This window comes from Protomyctophum parallelum, assembly GCF_964188405.1.
Source record: "Protomyctophum parallelum genome assembly, chromosome: 4".
Classification (NCBI taxonomy): Eukaryota; Metazoa; Chordata; class Actinopteri; order Myctophiformes; family Myctophidae; genus Protomyctophum; species Protomyctophum parallelum.
Genome location: NC_139700.1, coordinates 52,761,688 through 52,782,664, shown reverse-complemented (window position 1 = coordinate 52,782,664; position 20,977 = coordinate 52,761,688). Strand labels below are relative to the sequence as shown.

Here is a 20,977-nt window from a genome sequence, read left to right as displayed (position 1 = left end):
TGACGTGTCAAGTTGTACCAGAGAGCATTGTGGGAAAGAAAAGCCTTGGAAGCGGAGCTCGAGCAGGGTTGCCAAGTCCGCTTGTTTCCCGCAAAAAGTTGTCATGTTTTTATTTATGGTAAATGCATCAAATATTTAGTTATCTGTATTATATGGGCGATATTATGTATATATTTTTTTTTCGAGGGAAGATTTGGCTTATCTCGACTCTCGCCAAGAGTTTGGCTTGTTTTGGGCTTGTTTTTGGAGGTGGGTTGGCTTTGTTCTCTCACGACACGTGGCAACACTGAGCTCGAGCTGGCAGGCAGAGCAGCAGCAATGGTTGACGGCTGAGGATGATGATGATGGCGTGAAAACAAAACCCCTCCAGACCACAACAACAGACATCACAGACCACACTTACAGACAGACAACAGCCGCCACAGACAACAACAACAACAACAACAACAACAACAACAACACATCTTCTTTGGGATATCATATTATTATTCCACACTGTCTATAGTGACACGTACAGTCTGTCGTTGTGTGAATATGCTGAGTGTCTGTGGTTGATGCTGGTGGTGTTTGTTGAGGAGGAGGAGGAGGCCGACGTACATACAGCCGCATGTCTGCTGTCAGCAGCGGCCAATTACCACCAGGAGAAGCGACAGAAGAAGACATTTAACAACAACAAAAGTGGAATATTGTTATTGTTGTGTGAATGAATGGACGCTGAGTGTGTGTGTGTGTGTGTGGATCATGACCATGCCTTCTTTCTGCCCCTCCTGGACATAAAGTAGTCTGAAGGGGCTTTTTCTTTTCTTTCGGTAAACCTTCCTGTCATTTTTTTTGACGGTTGTTTTGGGTTTTTTTTAAGGACGTTATCGTTTTTTTTTTTTTTTTTGTTTTTGGAAGGGATATATTATATATTTCTATTCTAATCGTTCCACCAAAATGTCGACGAGCAGTCCCGAAGCGGTGAAGAAACTGCTGGAGAACATGCAGACCGACCTGCGCTCTCTGTCCATGGAATGCAAGAAGAAGTTCCCTCCAGTCAAAGAGGTAAGAGATGGACTTTAGCATCATGTACTATACAGGTCTACAGGTCTACTGGTTCCCTTCTCACTGGTGGCTGTGTGTGTGTGTGTGTGTGTGTGTTTTGATTGATTGAAATATTTATTAACAGTTTGTAGAATTTACAGTACATTTTAAGCACAAACTCAATACAAAGACTGTGTGTGTGTGTGTGTGTGTGTGTGTGTGTGTGTGTGTGTGTGTGTGTGTGTGTGTGTGTGTGTGTGTGTGTGTGAGTGACAATGTGACACTGTGTGTTTGTGTGTGTGTGTGTGACACTGACACTGTGTGTTTGTGTGTGTGTGTGTGTGTGTGTGTGTGTGTGTGTGTGAGTGACAATGTGACACTGTGTGTTTGTGTGTGTGTGTGTGACACTGACACTGTGTGTTTGTGTGTGTGTGTGTGTGTGTGTGTGTGTGTGAGACACTGTGTGAGACTGTGTGTGTGTGTGTGTGTGTGTGTGTGACACTGTGACACTGTGTGTTTGTGTGTGTGTGTGTGTGTGTGTGAGACACTGTGTGAGACTGTGTGTGTGTGTGTGTGTGAGTGACACTGTGCCACTGTGTGTTTGTGTGTGTGTGTGTGTGTGAGACACTGTGTGAGACTGTGTGTGTGTGTGTGTGAGTGACAATGTGACACTGTGTGTGTGTGTGAGAGACTGTGTGTGAGTGACAATGTGACACTGTGTGTGTGAGACACTGTGTGAGACTGTGTGTGTGTGTGTGTGTGTGTGTGTGTGTGTGTGGGGGGGGGCAGGGGGTCTTCAACGTTTTCATGCCAATGACCCCCTAGCTGAGAGAGAGAGAGAGAGAGAGAGAGAGAGACCCCCCCCCCCCCCCCCCACACCCCACTATTGTATAAAACTGTGTTTAATAGATTTCATAGACATGTTGTTGGCAGAACAATGATCAGTGAGTTTTGTATGGATGTGGATTTTCAGACATTTATCCACCCCCACTACAGACTACACCAAAGCCTCTTTAACAAAAACAAACAAAAACATGTTTTGTCCAAAGTTCCCCTCAGGATAGGAATGGGATGCTAGGGTTCAACTGCATGGTTCATGTAAAGAAGAATGGGATGCTAGGGTTAGGGTAGGAATGGGATGCTAGGGTTCAACCGCATGGTTCATGTAAAAAAGAAGGATGAAAGTAATACAAGACAAACTAGAAAAAGTGCCCTTCCGGGCACAGGTCTCCACCAGGTTATCCACAGATCCGTGCAGTTAGAGGTAAAAACACTTTTTGGCCAGTTATAGCGCCACCTTGAGGCTGAGTTGAAATTGTTCATGTGGCATTTCGTCCATTTCGTCCTCGGCCTAGTGGGAATGTGGGTGCACAATTTCACGGAAATCACGCGATGTGTTCATGATTTGCAGCATTTTGTTTGAAACTGAGCACTCCTGTGAACTTTGGAAGCCAATCTTAACCAATCAGGATGGAGTCTGATAAATCTGAAAGACCCGTTTCGTTGAATGGCTCTAGAGAGACTGTGTACCAATTTGCGTGATGTTTGGAAAAAATCTGTAGGTGTACTGTGCAAAAACGTGTTTTGCACAAAGCGGCCTCCTGGTGGCGCTATAACAGGCCGTTCTGGAAAGTTTGGGGCAGAGGTTCATGGTTGGCATCCAGGGAGTGTGTGTGCAAAATTTGGCATTGAAAAACTTGTTTGGCACAAAGCGGCCTCCTGGTGGCGCTATAACAGGCCGTTCTGGAAAGTTTGGGGCAGAGGTTCATGGTTGGCATCCAGGGAGTGTGTGTGCAAAATATGGCATCGACCGGGTTAACGGTGGCCGAGATTAGCTGTTCACGGACACACACACACACGGACACACACACACACGGACGGACGGACGGAGTGCAAAACATACTCTCTCCCCATGCCTTCGGCCTGGTGGAGACAATAACTCTCACCCTCTGTAGTAACTCTTGAGGACCCCTGATTGACAGTTATTATAGGAACCTACTGTCATTTGAACCTTTTAACAGCTCTGCAACAGTGTAAAAAAAATGGAACCGAATGTTCCATTTTGGACACTAAACACTGCAGGATCGTTGCTTGTGTAGCAGAGTGGCTCACAGCCTCTGCCTGATGGCCTCAGTCAGAAGTCTAATATCTCCCCCCACCAGTCCATAGGGATATCCCTTTGGTCTAGTGGTTAAGATGTTGGACTTTCACGCGGGAGGCCCGAGTAAAGTTCGAATCCCGGGTGTTATACACTTGCAGACAGTGACGATTGACGAAAATCCTGTGATACAGTGAAGGGGGGGGGGGGGGGGGGGGGGACAGACATGTACTGTATGTAATGTGTGTCAGCCACTTGGTCAGTGACGCATGTACAGTATCTATGTATTGTTCTGACGACGAGGAGGCCTATAGTGACCTCGTTCTGTAAAGTAGCATTTCAGCTGCACAGCATTCACAGTTTTCCATTTATGCTACAGATCTAGGCTATGTTTGAGGTGGTGGCAGTCATCAGGCAGACAATGCCAGGCTAGTGAAACAGTGGTTGAATGTTTTGTTTCGTGGCGGAAGCTGGATGTAGTTATTTAACTTATTTCCATAAAAAGGGAAGTAGGAGAAGGGGGGGGGGGGGGGGGGGAGATCAACAAATAAATTATCTACTGTACATATTTCCCACATAGTAAAGTATGTCTATCATATCCGGTGCGGTATAACTTAAGTACCTGAAGACACTTGGGCTTGATGTACTGAGTAGTGGGGCGAGATGGATAGGGGGCGACCGTCGTACCTGTTACCTAATAAGGCATTCTAATGACATACAGCAAGCTTTGGTCTCATGTAAGTCTGAATGCATTGCATTCTCCACGAAATTCACAGACAAAAAAAAGCTTTACTGAATCAGACTACTAACGTGGGAAGTTTGGAAAATTCCTTTACATCCAAAAACATGGGTGTAACTGTAAACAGCTTTAGTGAGTCGGGCGTAACAGCTGAAAAAAAACGATATACTAAGTTGAGGGTTTATTTTGGCGCACAGCCGCACACACACACACACACACACACACACACGCACACGCACACGCACACGCACACACACACACACACACACACACACACACACACACACACACACAGGGACATCCCCATGATCCACCGAAACAACAATAAACAACAGAAAAGAAATCCAGCGAGACAAGAGGGCAGTGTGTTTCAGCAGGTAAACACTAGCACACTAACTCCAGGCAGTGGCTGATGATAACTGCTGCTAGGGAGGGAAACCATGGGTAAAAAACAAATTATACCTTATATTGTTTATTTGTGTAAACACTGTTACTAAAGGAAAAGGATATAGGAAATACTCTTGCTTATTTTCTTCTTATTGTCTTTAATGCTCTATATTCTGGTAGTAGTCATTACTATAGACTAGCCCATTTTGACGTGAGGACCATTCTACAATATGTCTTTTTTTTCGAACCCATTCTGACCTGAGATCAGATTCATACGAGGTTTCCGCTGGACACACACTGGTCCTGATGAACCCATTCTGACCTGAGATCAGATTCTAAAAATGTCAGTCGTTCTTCGATTTTTCAAAAATAGCAGACCTACAAGCTCGTATCGCGCCACTCGGTGGCGCGATATGAGCTTGTAGATCTGCTATTTTTAAATAGCTAAAGCATAACATGATGCTGACACCAAAATGGGTGCCCGTTCAGAATGGGTTAAGAACCTAACATCCGTCTAACAACATCTGTACAATTAAACTACAGTATACACTTGACTATAGAGCGCTAGCATCTCTACGTAATATATGCTATCTAAATGACATACGTTCAGCCTGTGCGTACGCCTGTGAGGTCGCTGAGGTTAGTGCAAGACGTGTTCCGGCTAGTGCTGCGGGCTAAGGTGGAGTCTGAAGAGTTTTTGGCTTTAGTATCAAGTGAAGATAGACAGGAAAGAAGGAGAGAGAGAGAGAAGGAGAGAGACATGTAGCAAAGGTCGCCATGAGCGGGACTCGAACATGGAGAGCCTATTATGTGGCATGATGCACCTGGACCACTAGGCCAGCGGGCGCCCGACAGTCTGCACTTCTGATTGCAATGGGAAGTTCATTCCATAGTTTTGGAGGCAGAAGGGAGGAGAGTCTGGGACGTGTGGAGCGTTGTCCCGGCTGTTTTAGAGAAGGGAGAAGAGTCTGGGACGTGTGGAGCACTGTCCCTGACTGTTTTAGAGAAGGGAGAAGAGTCTGGGATGTGTGGACCGTTGTCCAGGGTGTTTTAGAGAAGGGAGGAGAGTCTGGGACGTGTGGAGCGCTGTCCAGGGTGTTTTAGAGAAGGGAGAAGAGTCTGGGACGTGTGGAGCGTTGTCCAGGGTGTTTTAGAGAAGGGAGAAGAGTCTGGGACGTGTGGAGCGCTGTCCAGGGTGTTTTAGAGAAGGGAGGAGAGTCTGGGACGTGTGGAGCGTTGTCCAGGGTGTTTTAGAGAAGGGAGAAGAGTCTGGGACGTGTGGAGCGTTGTCCAGGGTGTTTTAGAGAAGGGAGGAGAGTCTGGGACGTGTGGAGCGCTGTCCAGGGTGTTTTAGAGAAGGGAGGAGAGTCTGGGACGTGTGGAGCGTTGTCCAGGGTGTTTTAGAGAAGGGAGGAGAGTCTGGGACGTGTGGAGCGTTGTCCAGGGTGTTTTAGAGAAGGGAGAAGAGTCTGGGACGTGTGGAGCGTTGTCCAGGGTGTTTTAGAGAAGGGAGAAGAGTCTGGGACGTGTGGAGCGTTGTCCAGGGTGTTTTAGAGAAGGGAGAAGAGTCTGGGACGTGTGGAGCGTTGTCCAGGGTGTTTTAGAGAAGGGAGAAGAGTCTGGGACGTGTGGAGCGTTGTCCAGGGTGTTTTAGAGAAGGGAGGAGAGTCTGGGACGTGTGGAGCGTTGTCCAGGGTGTTTTAGAGAAGGGAGAAGAGTCTGGGACGTGTGGAGCGTTGTCCAGGGTGTCTTAGAGAAGGGAGAAGAGTCTGGGACGTGTGGAGCGTTGTCCAGGGTGTTTTAGAGAAGGGAGGAGAGTCTGGGACGTGTGGAGCGTTGTCCAGGGTGTTTTAGAGAAGGGAGAAGAGTCTGGGACGTGTGGAGCGCTGTCCAGGGTGTTTTAGAGAAGGGAGAAGAGTCTGGGACGTGTGGAGCGTTGTCCAGGGTGTTTTAGAGAAGGGAGAAGAGTCTGGGACGTGTGGAGCGTTGTCCAGGGTGTTTTAGAGAAGGAAGGAGAGTCTGGGACGTGTGGAGCGTTGTCCAGGGTGTTTTAGAGAAGGGAGAAGAGTCTGGGACGTGTGGAGCGTTGTCCAGGGTGTTTTAGAGAAGGGAGAAGACGTGTGGAGCGTTGTCCCGGACTGTTTTAGAGAAGGGAGAAGACGTGTGGAGCGTTGTCCAGGGTGTTTTAGAGAAGGGAGAAGACGTGTGGAGCGTTGTCCAGGGTGTTTTAGAGAAGGGAGAAGACGTGTGGAGCGTTGTCCAGGGTGTTTTAGAGAAGGGAGAAGACGTGTGGAGCGTTGTCCAGGGTGTTTTAGAGAAGGGAGAAGACGTGTGGAGCGTTGTCCAGGGTGTTTTAGAGAAGGGAGAAGACGTGTGGAGCGTTGTCCCGGACTGTTTTAGTGAAGGTTCTGCCAGCCTCCCTGTGTTGGCTGATCTGAGCGAATGTGTGTGTGTGGGGGTGGGGGGGGGGGGGGGGGGGGGCATTATTACCTTTTGGTTGCTTTGTAGGGACCGTACCTATGTTCCCTCAGCTCTATGTTCCCTCAGCCTACGACAATCTACCTCCTCCCTCACCCTAACCCTAACCTCCCCCGGGGCAGACACCTAAACCTAACCGCAACCCTCTCCCGACCCGCAGCGCACCTCAGGGCTGAGGGAACATAGGGCTGAGGGAACATAGGTATGACCCCGCTTTGTAGGCCAAGCATCAGCGTTCTTGTTGACTGCTGTATAGCGTGGGTGACTTGATACATAATGGTTCGTTGCTTCCTTTTCAAGATGCTTATTCAAGGCAGTGTCTTTGTAAACATTAGACCCTGTCCTACTAGTAAAGTCAGAACAGAAAGCCCTGGCAGGCAGACAGAGAGACATGTGATACAGCCATGACATTGCAACCGTCACCAGGAAGGGCAACCCCATTGTTGATCATAGGGCATTCACTTACAGTATAGTCATTTTTACTGTAGTTGCCTAGTTGCCTAGTTTGCTAGTCGACTATACATTAACTATAATCTACCTGATCTTGAGGCCTACAAAATCGGGATTTCTTTTGCTCTTTGACTCTCAACTAGTACCAACAAGGTTGACTAGTGGATTTACTAGTCAACTAGTTGAATAGTCGACTAGTTGCTTAATGCCCTAGATCATGCTGGTGGTGACATCACAGTTTCATTTAGTGTATGAGGCATTAACCCATTCTGACCTGAGATCAGATTCATACGAGGTTTCCACTGGACACACACTTGTCTGATGAACCCATTCTGACCTGAGATCAGATTCTAAAAAATGTCAGTCGTTCTTCTTTCAAAAATAGCAGACCTACAAGCTCGTAGCGCGCCACTCGGTGGCGCGATATGAGCTTGTAGATCTGCTATTTTTCAATAGCTAAAGCATAACATGATGCCGACACCAAAATGGGTGCCCGTTCAGAATGGGTTAAGTCATTGTGTGATGTCAGGGTCCAGGCCCGGCGCCACAGGGGTGCCAGAGGGTGCCCTACCCAGCACCCTCCGTTCCAAATTCTGCACCCTCACTTTTATGTACATACAGCATAGTTTTACTATATAAAAATTAGATGTGCACCCTCGCCATTTTCAAATGCCCCCTCAGTCATTTCATCCTGGAGCCGAGCCTGTCAGGGTCTTGTAGGTGTAGGCCTAGCTGTGACTGTCACAATTATTATATTACACACATCGCCTAATCACAATTATTTGAGATAATCTAAATCCTGTTAAAGTTCATCAATTAAAGTTAAATGTTTTTTTTTTTTTTTTTTTTTTACTGAATGCATCTAAACTTTTGTAAAATGTAACCCTTTTTTTTGCACCGTTTTTGGACAAAATCTGGGTCAAAACAACGACATATAATGGGTGATCTAGGCCTCTCCGTCCATAAACCTGGCATCGGGCTCAGCTCAGCTCGCTCGGCCTCTCAATAGAGACCTTGACTGTATATAACGCAGGAGCCTCGGGCTCTGAGATGACCTCATGTCAACGCCAGACGTCGTCCACCTGGCGCCGCCCGTGAGAGAACGGAGAAGCATCCATTTTCACACAAGGTCGTTTGTATCCGTGGATCTCTGTCAGCCTGAGGAGGGCACCTATACCTGGCTGAAGCCTCGCTCTCGCTTCTCAAATCACCGCGAGACACCGGCAGGCAGGCAGGCCTGCATGGTGGTTTGCGTGATTTATTACCAGAATCTTTCCTCTCCCGTTCCTAATGCAAATGTGACGGTGTCAGCTTCGCCTGCGTTGCGTTGTTGTTGGTTAATATAGTGTGGAAAATGTCCGAAACTGCTACTTTTCAGGATTCAAAAATTGTGTTTGTTGTCATGATTTGTCACGACAAGAGTTGGCTTCGTACAACGTTTAAAAGGTCTTTAAATAAATACGTTTTGAAATGCCTATCGGGAAAAATGCATTGGGATTCATTTCCTGGGCCACTCTATTGGGCGGAGTATTTAAGCTCACCGCTAAGACTACATTCTTCCTGCATGCATTCTTTCTGCATATGCATGCATGTATTAAAGAAGATGTAACGTTTGTTCTACAAAGTAGACCCGTTTGGAAGCTTCCCCAGACAACTCTCTGGTTAAATCTGCAGCCGTCAATAATCCCCAAAATGCCTTTTCCGTTTCACATTCAGATATGGATGAATATCATAGCTAGTATATCAGGATTGTTTTGATATCCGTTTGATACTTATACGGTGCATTAGGGTCAGGACGGGTCAAGATATTTGAATAATATATCGTTTTTTGCAACGGCTATATTGTTATCCAAACTGTAGTCGAATAATAATATATAGCAGTGGAATAATTTACTTAGATTTTGGTCAGTCATCCCTAAAATGCATATATCATATCATACTTTAGACATGGGAAGGGATTACATGTGTTTTTATGAGACAGAGTTTGACCTGTGACTTGTAGAGACAGAGTTTGACCTGTGACTTGTAGAGACAGAGTTTGACCTGTGGCTTGTAGAGACAGAGTTTGACCTGTGACTTGTAGAGACAGAGTTTGACCTGTGGTTTGTAGAGACAGAGTTTGACCTGTGACTTGTAGAGACAGAGTTTGACCTGTGACTTGTAGAGACAGAGTTTGACCTGTGGCTTGTAGAGACAGAGTTTGACCTGTGGCTTGTAGAGACAGTTTGACCTGTGGCTTGTAGAGACAGAGTTTGACCTGTGACTTGTAGAGACAGAGTTTGACCTGTGGCTTGTAGAGACAGAGTTTGACCTGTGGCTTGTAGAGACAGTTTGACCTGTGGCTTGTAGAGACAGAGTTTGACCTGTGACTTGTAGAGACAGTTTGACCTGTGACTTGTAGAGACAGTTTGACCTGTGGCTTGCAGAGACAGAGTTTGACCTGTGACTTGTAGAGACAGAGTTTGACCTGTGACTTGTAGAGACAGAGTTTGACCTGTGACTTGTAGAGACAGTTTGACCTGTGGCTTGCAGAGACAGAGTTTGACCTGTGACTTGTAGAGACAGAGTTTGACCTGTGACTTGTAGAGACAGAGTTTGACCTGTGGCTTGTAGAGACAGAGTTTGACCTGTGGCTTGTAGAGACAGTTTGACCTGTGACTTGTAGAGACAGTTTGACCTGTGACTTGTAGAGACAGTTTGACCTGTGGCTTGTAGAGACAGAGTTTGACCTGTGACTTGTAGAGACAGTTTGACCTGTGGCTTGTAGAGACAGTTTGACCTGTGGCTTGTAGAGACAGAGTTTGACCTGTGGCTTGTAGAGACATTTTGACCTGTGACTTGTAGAGACAGTTTGACCTGTGACTTGTAGAGACAGTTTGACCTGTGACTTGTAGAGACAGTTTGACCTGTGACTTGTAGAGACAGAGTTTGACCTGTGGCTTGTAGAGACAGAGTTTAACCTGTGGCTTGTAGAGACAGAGTTTGACCTGTGACTTGTAGAGACAGTTTGACCTGTGACTTGTAGAGACAGAGTTTAACCTGTGGCTTGTAGAGACAGTTTGACCTGTGACTTGTAGAGACAGTTTGACCTGTGACTTGTAGAGACAGTTTGACCTGTGACTTGTAGAGACAGTTTGACCTGTGACTTGTAGAGACAGTTTGACCTGTGACTTGTAGAGACAGTTTGACCTGTGACTTGAAGAGACAGAGTTTGACCTGTGACTTGAAGAGACAGTTTGACCTGTGGCTTGTAGAGACAGTTTGACCTGTGGCTTGTAGAGACAGTTTGACCTGTGGCTTGTAGAGACAGAGTTTGACCTGTGACTTGTAGAGACAGAGTTTGACCTGTGGCTTGTAGAGACAGTTTGACCTGTGACTTGTAGAGACAGAGTTTAACCTGTGACTTGTAGAGACAGTTTGACCTGTGACCTGTAGAGACAGTTTGACCTGTGACTTGTAGAGACAGAATTTGACCTGTGGCTTGTAGAGACATAATTTGACCTGTGGCTTGTAGAGACAGAGTTTGACCTGTGACTTGTAGAGACAGAGTTTGACCTGTGACTTGTAGAGACAGAGTTTGACCTGTGGCTTGTAGAGACAGAGTTTGACCTGTGGCTTGTAGAGACAGAGTTTGACCTGTGACTTGTAGAGACAGTTTGACCTGTGGCTTGTAGAGACAGTTTGACCTGTGACTTGTAGAGACAGTTTGACCTGTGGCTTGTAGAGACAGTTTGACCTGTGGCTTGTAGAGACAGTTTGACCTGTGACTTGTAGAGACAGTTTGACCTGTGGCTTGTAGAGACAGAGTTTGACCTGTGACTTGTAGAGACAGAGTTTAACCTGTGACTTGTAGAGACAGTTTGACCTGTGGCTTGTAGAGACAGTTTGACCTGTGGCTTGTAGAGACAGTTTGACCTGTGGCTTGTAGAGACAGTTTGACCTGTGACTTGTAGAGACAGAGTTTGACCTGTGACTTGTAGAGACAGAGTTTGACCTGTGACTTGTAGAGACAGAGTTTGACCTGTGGCTTGTAGAGACAGAGTTTGACCTGTGACTTGTAGAGACAGTTTGACCTGTGGCTTGTAGAGACAGAGTTTGACCTGTGACTTGTAGAGACAGAGTTTGACCTGTGACTTGTAGAGACAGAGTTTGACCTGTGGCTTGTAGAGACAGAGTTTGACCTGTGACTTGTAGAGACAGAGTTTGACCTGTGGCTTGTAGAGACAGAGTTTGACCTGTGACTTGTAGAGACAGAGTTTGACCTGTGACTTGTAGAGACAGAGTTTGACCTGTGGCTTGTAGAGACAGAGTTTGACCTGTGGCTTGTAGAGACAGAGTTTGACCTGTGACTTGTAGAGACAGAGTTTGACCTGTGACTTGTAGAGACAGAGTTTGACCTGTGGCTTGTAGAGACAGAGTTTGACCTGTGACTTGTAGAGACAGAGTTTGACCTGTGGCTTGTAGAGACAGAGTTTGACCTGTGACTTGTAGAGACAGAGTTTGACCTGTGGCTTGTAGAGACAGAGTTTGACCTGTGACTTGTAGAGACAGAGTTTGACCTGTGGCTTGTAGAGACAGAGTTTGACCTGTGACTTGTAGAGACAGAGTTTGACCTGTGACTTGTAGAGACAGAGTTTGACCTGTGGCTTGTAGAGACAGAGTTTGACCTGTGACTTGTAGAGACAGAGTTTGACCTGTGGCTTGTAGAGACAGAGTTTGACCTGTGGCTTGTAGAGACAGTTTGACCTGTGACTTGTAGAGACAGAGGTTTGACCTGTGACTTGTAGAGACAGAGTTTGACCTGTGACTTGTAGAGACAGAGTTTGACCTGTGACTTGTAGAGACAGAGTTTGACCTGTGACTTGTAGAGACAGAGTTTGACCTGTGACTTGTAGAGACAGTTTGACCTGTTGCTTGTAGAGACAGAGTTGACCTGTGGCTTGTAGAGACAGTTTGACCTGTGGCTTGTAGAGACAGTTTGTCTGTCTGTCTGTCTGTCTGTCTGTCTGTCTGTCTGTCTGTCTGTCTGTCTGTCTGTCTGTCTGTCTGTCTGTCTGTCTGTCTGTCTGTCTGTCTGTCTGTCTGTCTGTCTGTCTGTCTGTCTGTCTGTCTGTCTGTCTGTCTGTCTGTCTCCTCTGTCTCTCTCTCTCTCTTCTCTCTGTCTCTGTCTCTGTCTCTCTCTCTCTCTCTCTCTCTCTCTCTTCTCTCTCTCTCTCCCTCTCTCTCCTCTCTCTCTCTCTTCTCTCTCTCTTCTCTCTCTCTCTCTCTCTCTCTCTCTCTCTCCTCTCATCTCTCTCTTCTCTCTCTCTCTATCTCTCTCTCTCTCTCTCTCTCTATCTCTTTCTCTCTCTCTCTCTCTCTCTCTCTCTCTCTCTCTCTGTCTCAATCTGTAATGACTTACAGCTGTACAGTGTACACACAGTCATGGCTCCTGGTCTTAGGAAAAGCTGTGGTCTTATACTATTGAACGAGGACAGCGGCACTATATGAGCACAGTTTACTACAGCCTAGCTTGCTTTGCTATGCTCGTCACAGACAGTCCTATAGGAGAATAACACAGGAGTGCTGCTCGTCACATACAGTCTTATAGGAGAATAACACAGGAGCGCTGCTCGTCACAGACAGTCTTATAGGAGAATAACACAGGAGCGCTGCTCATCACAGACAGTCTTATAGGAGAATAACACAGGAGTGCTGCTCGTCACAGACAGTCTTATAGGAGAATAACACAGGAGCGCTGCTCATCACAGACAGTCTTATAGGAGAATAACACAGGAGCGCTGCTCGTCACAGACAGTCTTATAGGAGAATAACACAGGAGCGCTGCTCATCACAGACAGTCTTATAGGAGAATAACACAGGAGCGCTGCTCGTCACAGACAGTCTTATAGGAGAATAACACAGGAGCGCTGCTCATCACAGACAGTCTTATAGGAGAATAACACAGGAGCGCTGCTCATCACAGACAGTCTTATAGGAGAATAACACAGGAGCGCTGCGCGGAGCGATAACTTCTACTTCTACAAGCTCTACAAGCTCTACAATGCATTGTGAGATCTGTTGGCTACAGAGACTCTTTGTGCAGAGCAGTGCTGCCAACAGTGGACTGCGATAATCCAGGAGATTGTTTTGGGGCGTGTGAGGGAGTCCTCAAGCGGGGTGTCTGGGGGTCCTCCTCCCCCAGACACGTTTTAACCCATTCTGACCTGAGATCAGATTCATACGAGGTTTCCGCCGGACACACACTGGTCTGACGAACCCATTCTGACCTGAGATCAGATTCTATAAACGTCTTCTAAATCCTGACAGTTTTCTGATAAAGCTATGTTTCTATATCAGTCGTTCTTCGATTTTTCAAAAATAGCTAAAGCATAACATGATGCTGACACCAAAATGGGTGCCCGTTCAGAATGGGTTAACAGAGTAGATGTAATTTCCTGTGTTCTGGTGAATTTGGGGGTGTTTAATACCAAATCCAAGAGAAATCACACTGCAGGAGTCCTGCAGGAGATGTGGACGAAATTCAGGACGGCTAGCCCTCCTAGTAAGCCACACTGTAAAATCAGTTTCCATACATTTGATAGGACATGTAATTCCTGCTGTACTAGGCCTATATACGTTATATATCTTATATGAATCATTCTCTCAGACCGTTTTCTTATTTAGATTTTAAGCTTTAAGGGTCGTTCAAACGTGCAGCAATATAACACGCCTATATGGTTCATTTTCTATGAGACCTGCGTTTTTGCGCGGAGAAGTCGGTACTGGCGTTTCAGTAAAAATAAATCTGGACAAAATAATAATTAAATTAATTAACCTTTAATTATGTTCTGGCCCAGCCGTCTAATGCCTTGGGGAAACATTGGCCTTAAGCTAAAGCTACTGACAGTTTGTCCACCGCTGCCCTGTTCGTTTTCTAAGCTGAAAATATCCACTTTTGAGCGAATGCATAATTTACGTTGGCATCGCATGATACCAGTCCATTAACCCATTCTGACCGGGCACCCATTTTTGTGTCAGCATCATGTTATGCTTTAGCTATTGAAAAATAGCAGATCTACAAGTTCATATCGCGCCACCGAGTGGCACGATACAAGCTTGTAGGTCTGCTATTTTTTGAAAAATCGAAGAGCGACTGACATTTTTAGAATCTGATCTCAGGTCAGAATGGGTTCATCAGGACCAGTGTGTGTCCGGCGGAAACCTCGTATGAATCTGATCTCAGGTCAGAATGAGTTAATACTAGCCAATCAAATCCATCATACGACGGATCATGCATTATATTAGGTCAGTGGTTCTCAAAGTGGGTTCCAGGGGTCCTTCCTTGATATTGAAATAGACGGCTGCTATTTAAATAAAAAAGATCTTGACAATCATTGCAAATCATGCAAATTGCAAAAAAACAATCATTGCAAATGGTTTTAGCAGATCTACAAGCTTGTAGATCTGCTATTCTTTTTGAAAAATCGTAAAAATGCGGCACAAATCTATATATTCTTTCTTCAGAGCGAACATTTTATTTTATTTTATTTCTACGTCAGGCCTAAATGGTTTTAACAACACAAATGTGGTGTGGCGGTCTCCCTCCATAGCCTGGTTTCCCGCCTGATTCGCTGCATTCCGTGATTAGTTTTTTGTCGAGTAGCGACAAAGTGACAAAAAACTAACAAATCACAGAATGCAGCGAATCAGGCTATAGTAGTCCCTCCCTGGCACCATGCTTTTTCACATGGGAATGGGTCCTTGACAAGGGGGTCCTTGACAAGGGGGTCCTTGACAAGGGGGTCCTTGACAAGGGGGTCCTTGACAAGGGGGTCCTTGACAAGGGGGTCCTTGACAAGGGGGTCCTTGACAAGGGGGTCCTTGACAAGGGGGTCCTTGACAAGGGGGTCCTTGACCAGGGGGTCCTTGACAAGGGGGGTCCTTGACAAGGGGGTCCTTGACAAGGGGGTCCTTGACAAGGGGGTCCTTGACCAGGGGGTCCTTGACAAGGGGGTCCTTGACAAGGGGGTCCTTGACCAGGGGGTCCTTGACCAGGGGGTCCTTGACAAGGGGGTCCTTGACAAGGGGGTCCTTGACAAGGGGGTCCTTGACAAGGGGGTCCTTGACCAGGGGGTCCTTGACAAGGGGGTCCTTGACAAGGGGGTCCTTGACAAGGGGGTCCTTGACAAGGGGGTCCTTGACAAGGGGGTCCTTGACAAGGGGGTCCTTGACAAGGGGGGTCCTTGACAAGGGGGTCCTTGACAAGGGGGTCCTTGACAAGGGGGTCCTTGACAAGGGGGTCCTTGACAAGGGGGTCCTTGACAAGGGGGTCCTTGACAAGGCGGGGGTCCTTGACAAGGCGGGGGTCCTTGACAAGGCGGGGGTCCTTGACATGAAAAAGTTTGAGAAGCATAACTGAGAGCGAGGGAAATGACATGACAGAGTGACAGGAAGTGAGGCAGACCCACTGGGGCGACCGAGAACTGGCTCCCCAATGCAACATGATGACATCATCACCAGACCAGGCCAATGACATTCCACCCTGCACCACAATGTGCAACAATGCTGACGCACGCACGCACGCACGCACACACGCACGCACGCAGACACACACACACACACACACACATGACATTGGGTTATATGAGGTCAATTGCGATGCTCCATGTTCCTGTGTATTGGCTAAAACGGTCTCGAACAGCAATTTACAGAAGGAAAGTAGGTACATAGTACGTAGTACATAAATAGCTGTTTTCTCACCCTTGGAATGTCAGCCTATACTAGGGAAATATGTTGTTTACCTACTAGGTAATACATAGTACTGTAATTGGACGTTCGTCTTCATTTTCCAGCAGCATAGTGTGATGCGATGTTTATGCGTTGCGTTGTGTGAGCTTGTTGTGGGTCTGCTGTGTTCTGGGTGTGACGCCCCCCCCCCGGCCCCCCGAATGCAACTATGTACAGTTTATGTATACAGTATAAATCAGTGTTTAGTTAGAGGAGAGACAGAGGGGGACACACATGGTTTCACTCAACGCAGGGCAAAGGAAACGCTTGCCTGCCAAATTATCTACTTTTAATTAGAAGTAGAACACATGGACTCATACTGTACGTAACGTACCCCCCCTGTGCTGCGGTGGCTTGGAGTCAAGTCTCTTCATACATGTATATCTCGTTGTTGTTGTTGTTGTTGGGCTGAAACCTCGTATCTCCATATTTTCATGCCCTACTTCATGGGTTTTCAACAGGTGGTCCGTGGGCCACTGGTGGTCCGTGAAGGTATTGCATGTGGTCCCTGGCCATGCATTTAGTATGTTTTTTATCGACCACTAGTTGGGAAACTAACTAGTTCATTAAGTGACCTTCCACAGAAAGGGAGTTTGAATTTCAAGGGAAAGTGAACCGGATTGACTGGTTGAGTCTATTAGGAAATGTCAAATGTGCCCATTATAATCATGCAATCGCATGTGTCTGCTATCTATGAGTTTAATATGGAAGGTTAAGAGAACAGAGTAAAGGCAACCATGGGAAAGGAATAGCTCTGGACGACTATAGCATATGCCAGTTAAATTACTGACTGTTTAAGGGCTTGATTTAATTTATATTAATTTTAATATCCCCTCACCCAACTCAACAGTGGTTGATTCTTAGTCAGGGTGGTGGTCCCCAGGTTTATTATTAGTCAGCGTGGTTCATAATCAGTTGAAAACCCCTGCCCTACTTGATGATACTACTGCCTACGAAAGGATCAAAAGTATCAGATCTGCAAGCTCTCGGAACGTGTCGCGAAGCCACTGCGTTTCTTTGACCTTGTACTTGTAGATCTGCTTATTTTTGCTACTTTTGAATAGATCAGAATTGGGCCATTATTATTGGGACGCTTGAATGTGAAGGGATTAAAGGGAATGTCCTTTTCTTCTGAGGTCCCGGTAATACATAATAATAATAATAATAATACAGATTCAATTCAGAATCGTTTTTATTTCGATTCAACTCGATTTTCAATCAAATTTTTTTATTTTTTGAAAAGTGTTTTATTTCCAGATTTAACCCATTCTATACGGGAACCCATTTTGGTGTCGGCATCATGCTATGCTTTAGCTATTGAAAAATAGCAGATCTACAAGCTCATATCGCGCCACCGAGTGGCGCGATACGAGCTTGTAGGTCTGCTATTTTTTTTTTTATCGAAGAACGACTGACATTTTTTAAAATCTGATCTCAGGTCAGAATGGGTTAATCAGACCAGTGTGTGTCCAGTGGAAACCTCGTTATGAATCTGATCTCAGGTCAGAATGGGTTAAAACGATTCTTCTATTCAAAATTATTCTCGATTCAATACATAGGATTTCATCACAATCTGCTCCAGCCAACTAAAGTGACTATACTACAGTAAGTTGAAAATGACATGATGTTTACTGTGATTCGGATGAGCTTACATTTCATATCACAAACACCATGTAGTGGAAACTCCTGTAACTGTAACCAGAAAAAAAAATCTAAAAAACCCCTAACAGAGAGTGAGACTCTAAAGTAAGGTCTGCTAAGGACAGAGTGAGTGGAGCTCTTCTCCTTAGACACCCTCCGCGCACGCACACACAGACACACACACACACACACACACACACACACACACACACACACACACACACACACATACACCCACACACACACACACACACACACACACACACACACACACACACACACACACACACATAGTCTCTTGCTCTCATCATAATTAGCTGTAGCGCTATCAGACCTCATTAGCGGCAGCATAGATAGTGGTGCAGACACACAGCCGGCGAGACATGACTTCATTTCCATTGTCCTCATTATGACCATTCTACAGTCCATCAGCTTATTGTCCTCATTATTATCATTCTACAGTCCATCAGCTTATTGTCCTCATTATGACCATTCTACAGTCCATCAGCTTATTGTCCTCATTATGACCATTCTACAGTCCATCAGTTTATTGTCCTCATTATGACCATTCTACAGTCCATCAGCTTATTGTCCTCATTATGACCATTCTACAGTCTATCAGCTTATTGTCCTCATTATGACCATTCTACAGTCCATCAGCTTATTGTCCTCATTATGACCATTCTACAGTCCATCAGCTTATTGTCCTCATTATGACCATTCTACAGTCCATCAGCTTATTGTCCTCATTATGACCATTCTACAGTCCATCAGCTTATTGTCCTCATTATGACCATTCTACAGTCTATCAGCTTATTGTCCTCATTATGACCATTCTACAGTCCATCAGCTTATTGTCCTCATTAATAATGAGGACAATAAGCTGATAGACTGTAGAATGGTCATAATGAGTCATTATGACCATTCTACAGTCCATCAGCTTATTGTCCTCATTATGACCATTCTACAGTCCATCAGCTTATTGTCCTCATTATGACCATTCTACAGTCTATCAGCTTATTGTCATTATGACCATTCTACAGTCCATCAGCTTATTGTCCTCATTATGACCATTCTACAGTCCATCAGCTTATTGTCCTCATTATGACCATTCTACAGTCTATCAGCTTATTGTCCTCATTATGACCATTCTACAGTCCATCAGCTTATTGTCCTCATTATGACCATTCTACAGTCCATCAGCTTATTGTCCTCATTATGACCATTCTACAGTCCATCAGCTTATTGTCCTCATTATGACCATTCTACAGTCTATCAGCTTATTGTCATTATGACCATTCTACAGTCCATCAGCTTATTGTCCTCATTATGACCATTCTACAGTCCATCAGCTTATTGTCCTCATTATGACCATTCTACAGTCCATCAGCTTATTGTCCTCATTATGACCATTCTACAGTCCATCAGCTTATTGTCCTCATTATGACCATTCTACAGTCCATCAGCTTATTGTCCTCATTATGACCATTCTACAGTCTATCAGCTTATTGTCATTATGACCATTCTACAGTCCATCAGCTTATTGTCCTCATTATGACCATTCTACAGTCCATCAGCTTATTGTCCTCATTATGACCATTCTACAGTCTATCAGCTTATTGTCCTCATTATGACCATTCTACAGTCCATCAGCTTATTGTCCTCATTATGACCATTCTACAGTCCATCAGCTTATTGTCCTCATTATGACCATTCTACAGTCCATCAGCTTATTGTCCTCATTATGACCATTCTACAGTCCATCAGCTTATTGTCCTCATTATGACCATTCTACAGTCCATCAGTTTATTGTCCTCATTATGACCATTCTACAGTCCATCAGCTTATTGTCCTCATTATGACCATTCTACAGTCCATCAGCTTATTGTCCTCATTATGACCATTCTACAGTCCATCAGCTTATTGTCCTCATTATGACCATTCTACAGTCCATCAGCTTATTGTCCTCATTATGACCATTCTACAGTCCATCAGCTTATTGTCCTCATTATTACCATTCTACAGTCCATCAGCTTATTGTCCTCATTATGACCATTCTACAGTCCATCAGCTTATTGTCCTCATTATGACCATTCTACAGTCCATCAGCTTATTGTCCTCATTATGACCATTCTACAGTCCATCAGCTTATTGTCCACATTATGACCATTCTACAGTCCATCAGCTTATTGTCCTCATTATGACCATTCTACAGTCCATCAGCTTATTGTCCTCATTATGACCATTCTACAGTCCATCAGCTTATTGTCCTCATTATGACCATTCTACAGTCCATCAGCTTATTGTCCTCATTATGACCATTCTACAGTCCATCAGCTTATTGTCCTCATTATGACCATTCTACAGTCCATCAGCTTATTGTCCTCATTATGACCATTCTACAGTCCATCAGCTTATTGTCCTCATTGTGACCATTCTACAGTCCATCAGCTTATTGTCCTCATTATGACCATTCTACAGTCCATCAGCTTATTGTCCTCATTATGACCATTCTACAGTCCATCAGCTTATTGTCCTCATTATGACCATTCTACAGTCCATCAGCTTATTGTCCTCATTATGACCATTCTACAGTCCATCAGCTTATTGTCCTCATTATGACCATTCTACAGTCCATCAGTTTATTGTCCTCATTATGACCATTCTACAGTCCATCAGCTTATTGTCCTCATTATGACCATTCTACAGTCCATCAGCTTATTGTCCTCATTATGACCATTCTACAGTCCATCAGCTTATTGTCCTCATTATGACCATTCTACAGTCCATCAGCTTATTGTCCTCATTATGACCATTCTACAGTCCATCAGTTTATTGTCCTCATTGTGACCATTCTACAGTCCATCAGCTTATTGTCCTCATTATGACCATTCTACAGTCCATCAGCTTATTGTCCTCATTATGACCATTCTACAGTCCATCAGCTTATTGACCTCATTATGACCATTCTACAGTCCATCAGTTTATTGTCCTCATTATGACCATTCTACAGTCCATCAGCTTATTGTCCTCATTATGACCATTCTACAGTCCATCAGCTTATTGTCCTCATTATGACCATTCTACAGTCCATCAGCTTATTGTCCTCATTATGACCATTCTACAGTCCATCAGCTTATTGTCCTCATTATGACCATTCTACAGTCCATCAGCTTATTGTCCTCATTATGACCATTCTACAGTCCATCAGCTTATTGTCCTCATTATGACCATTCTACAGTCCATCAGCTTATTGTCCTCATTATGACCATTCTACAGTCCATCAGCTTATTGTCCTCATTATGACCATTCTACAGTCCATCAGCTTATTGTCCTCATTATGACCATTCTACAGTCCATCAGCTTATTGTCCTCATTATGACCATTCTACA

At 45.1% G+C, this 20,977-nt stretch overlaps 1 protein-coding gene across 1 annotated transcript in view; it reads left to right on the top strand.

Moving 5' to 3' along the window:
* The first annotated feature begins 334 nt into the window (after positions 1 to 334).
* mon2 (MON2 homolog, regulator of endosome-to-Golgi trafficking) overlaps positions 335 to 20,977 on the top strand; it is a 100,849-nt gene continuing 80,206 nt past the window's right edge. The window contains exon 1 of the mRNA XM_083762877.1: positions 335 to 1,044. Within this exon, the coding sequence (XP_083619003.1) occupies positions 937 to 1,044 (108 nt within the window). The 5' untranslated portion in view covers positions 335 to 936. The remainder of the gene's footprint in view (positions 1,045 to 20,977) is intronic.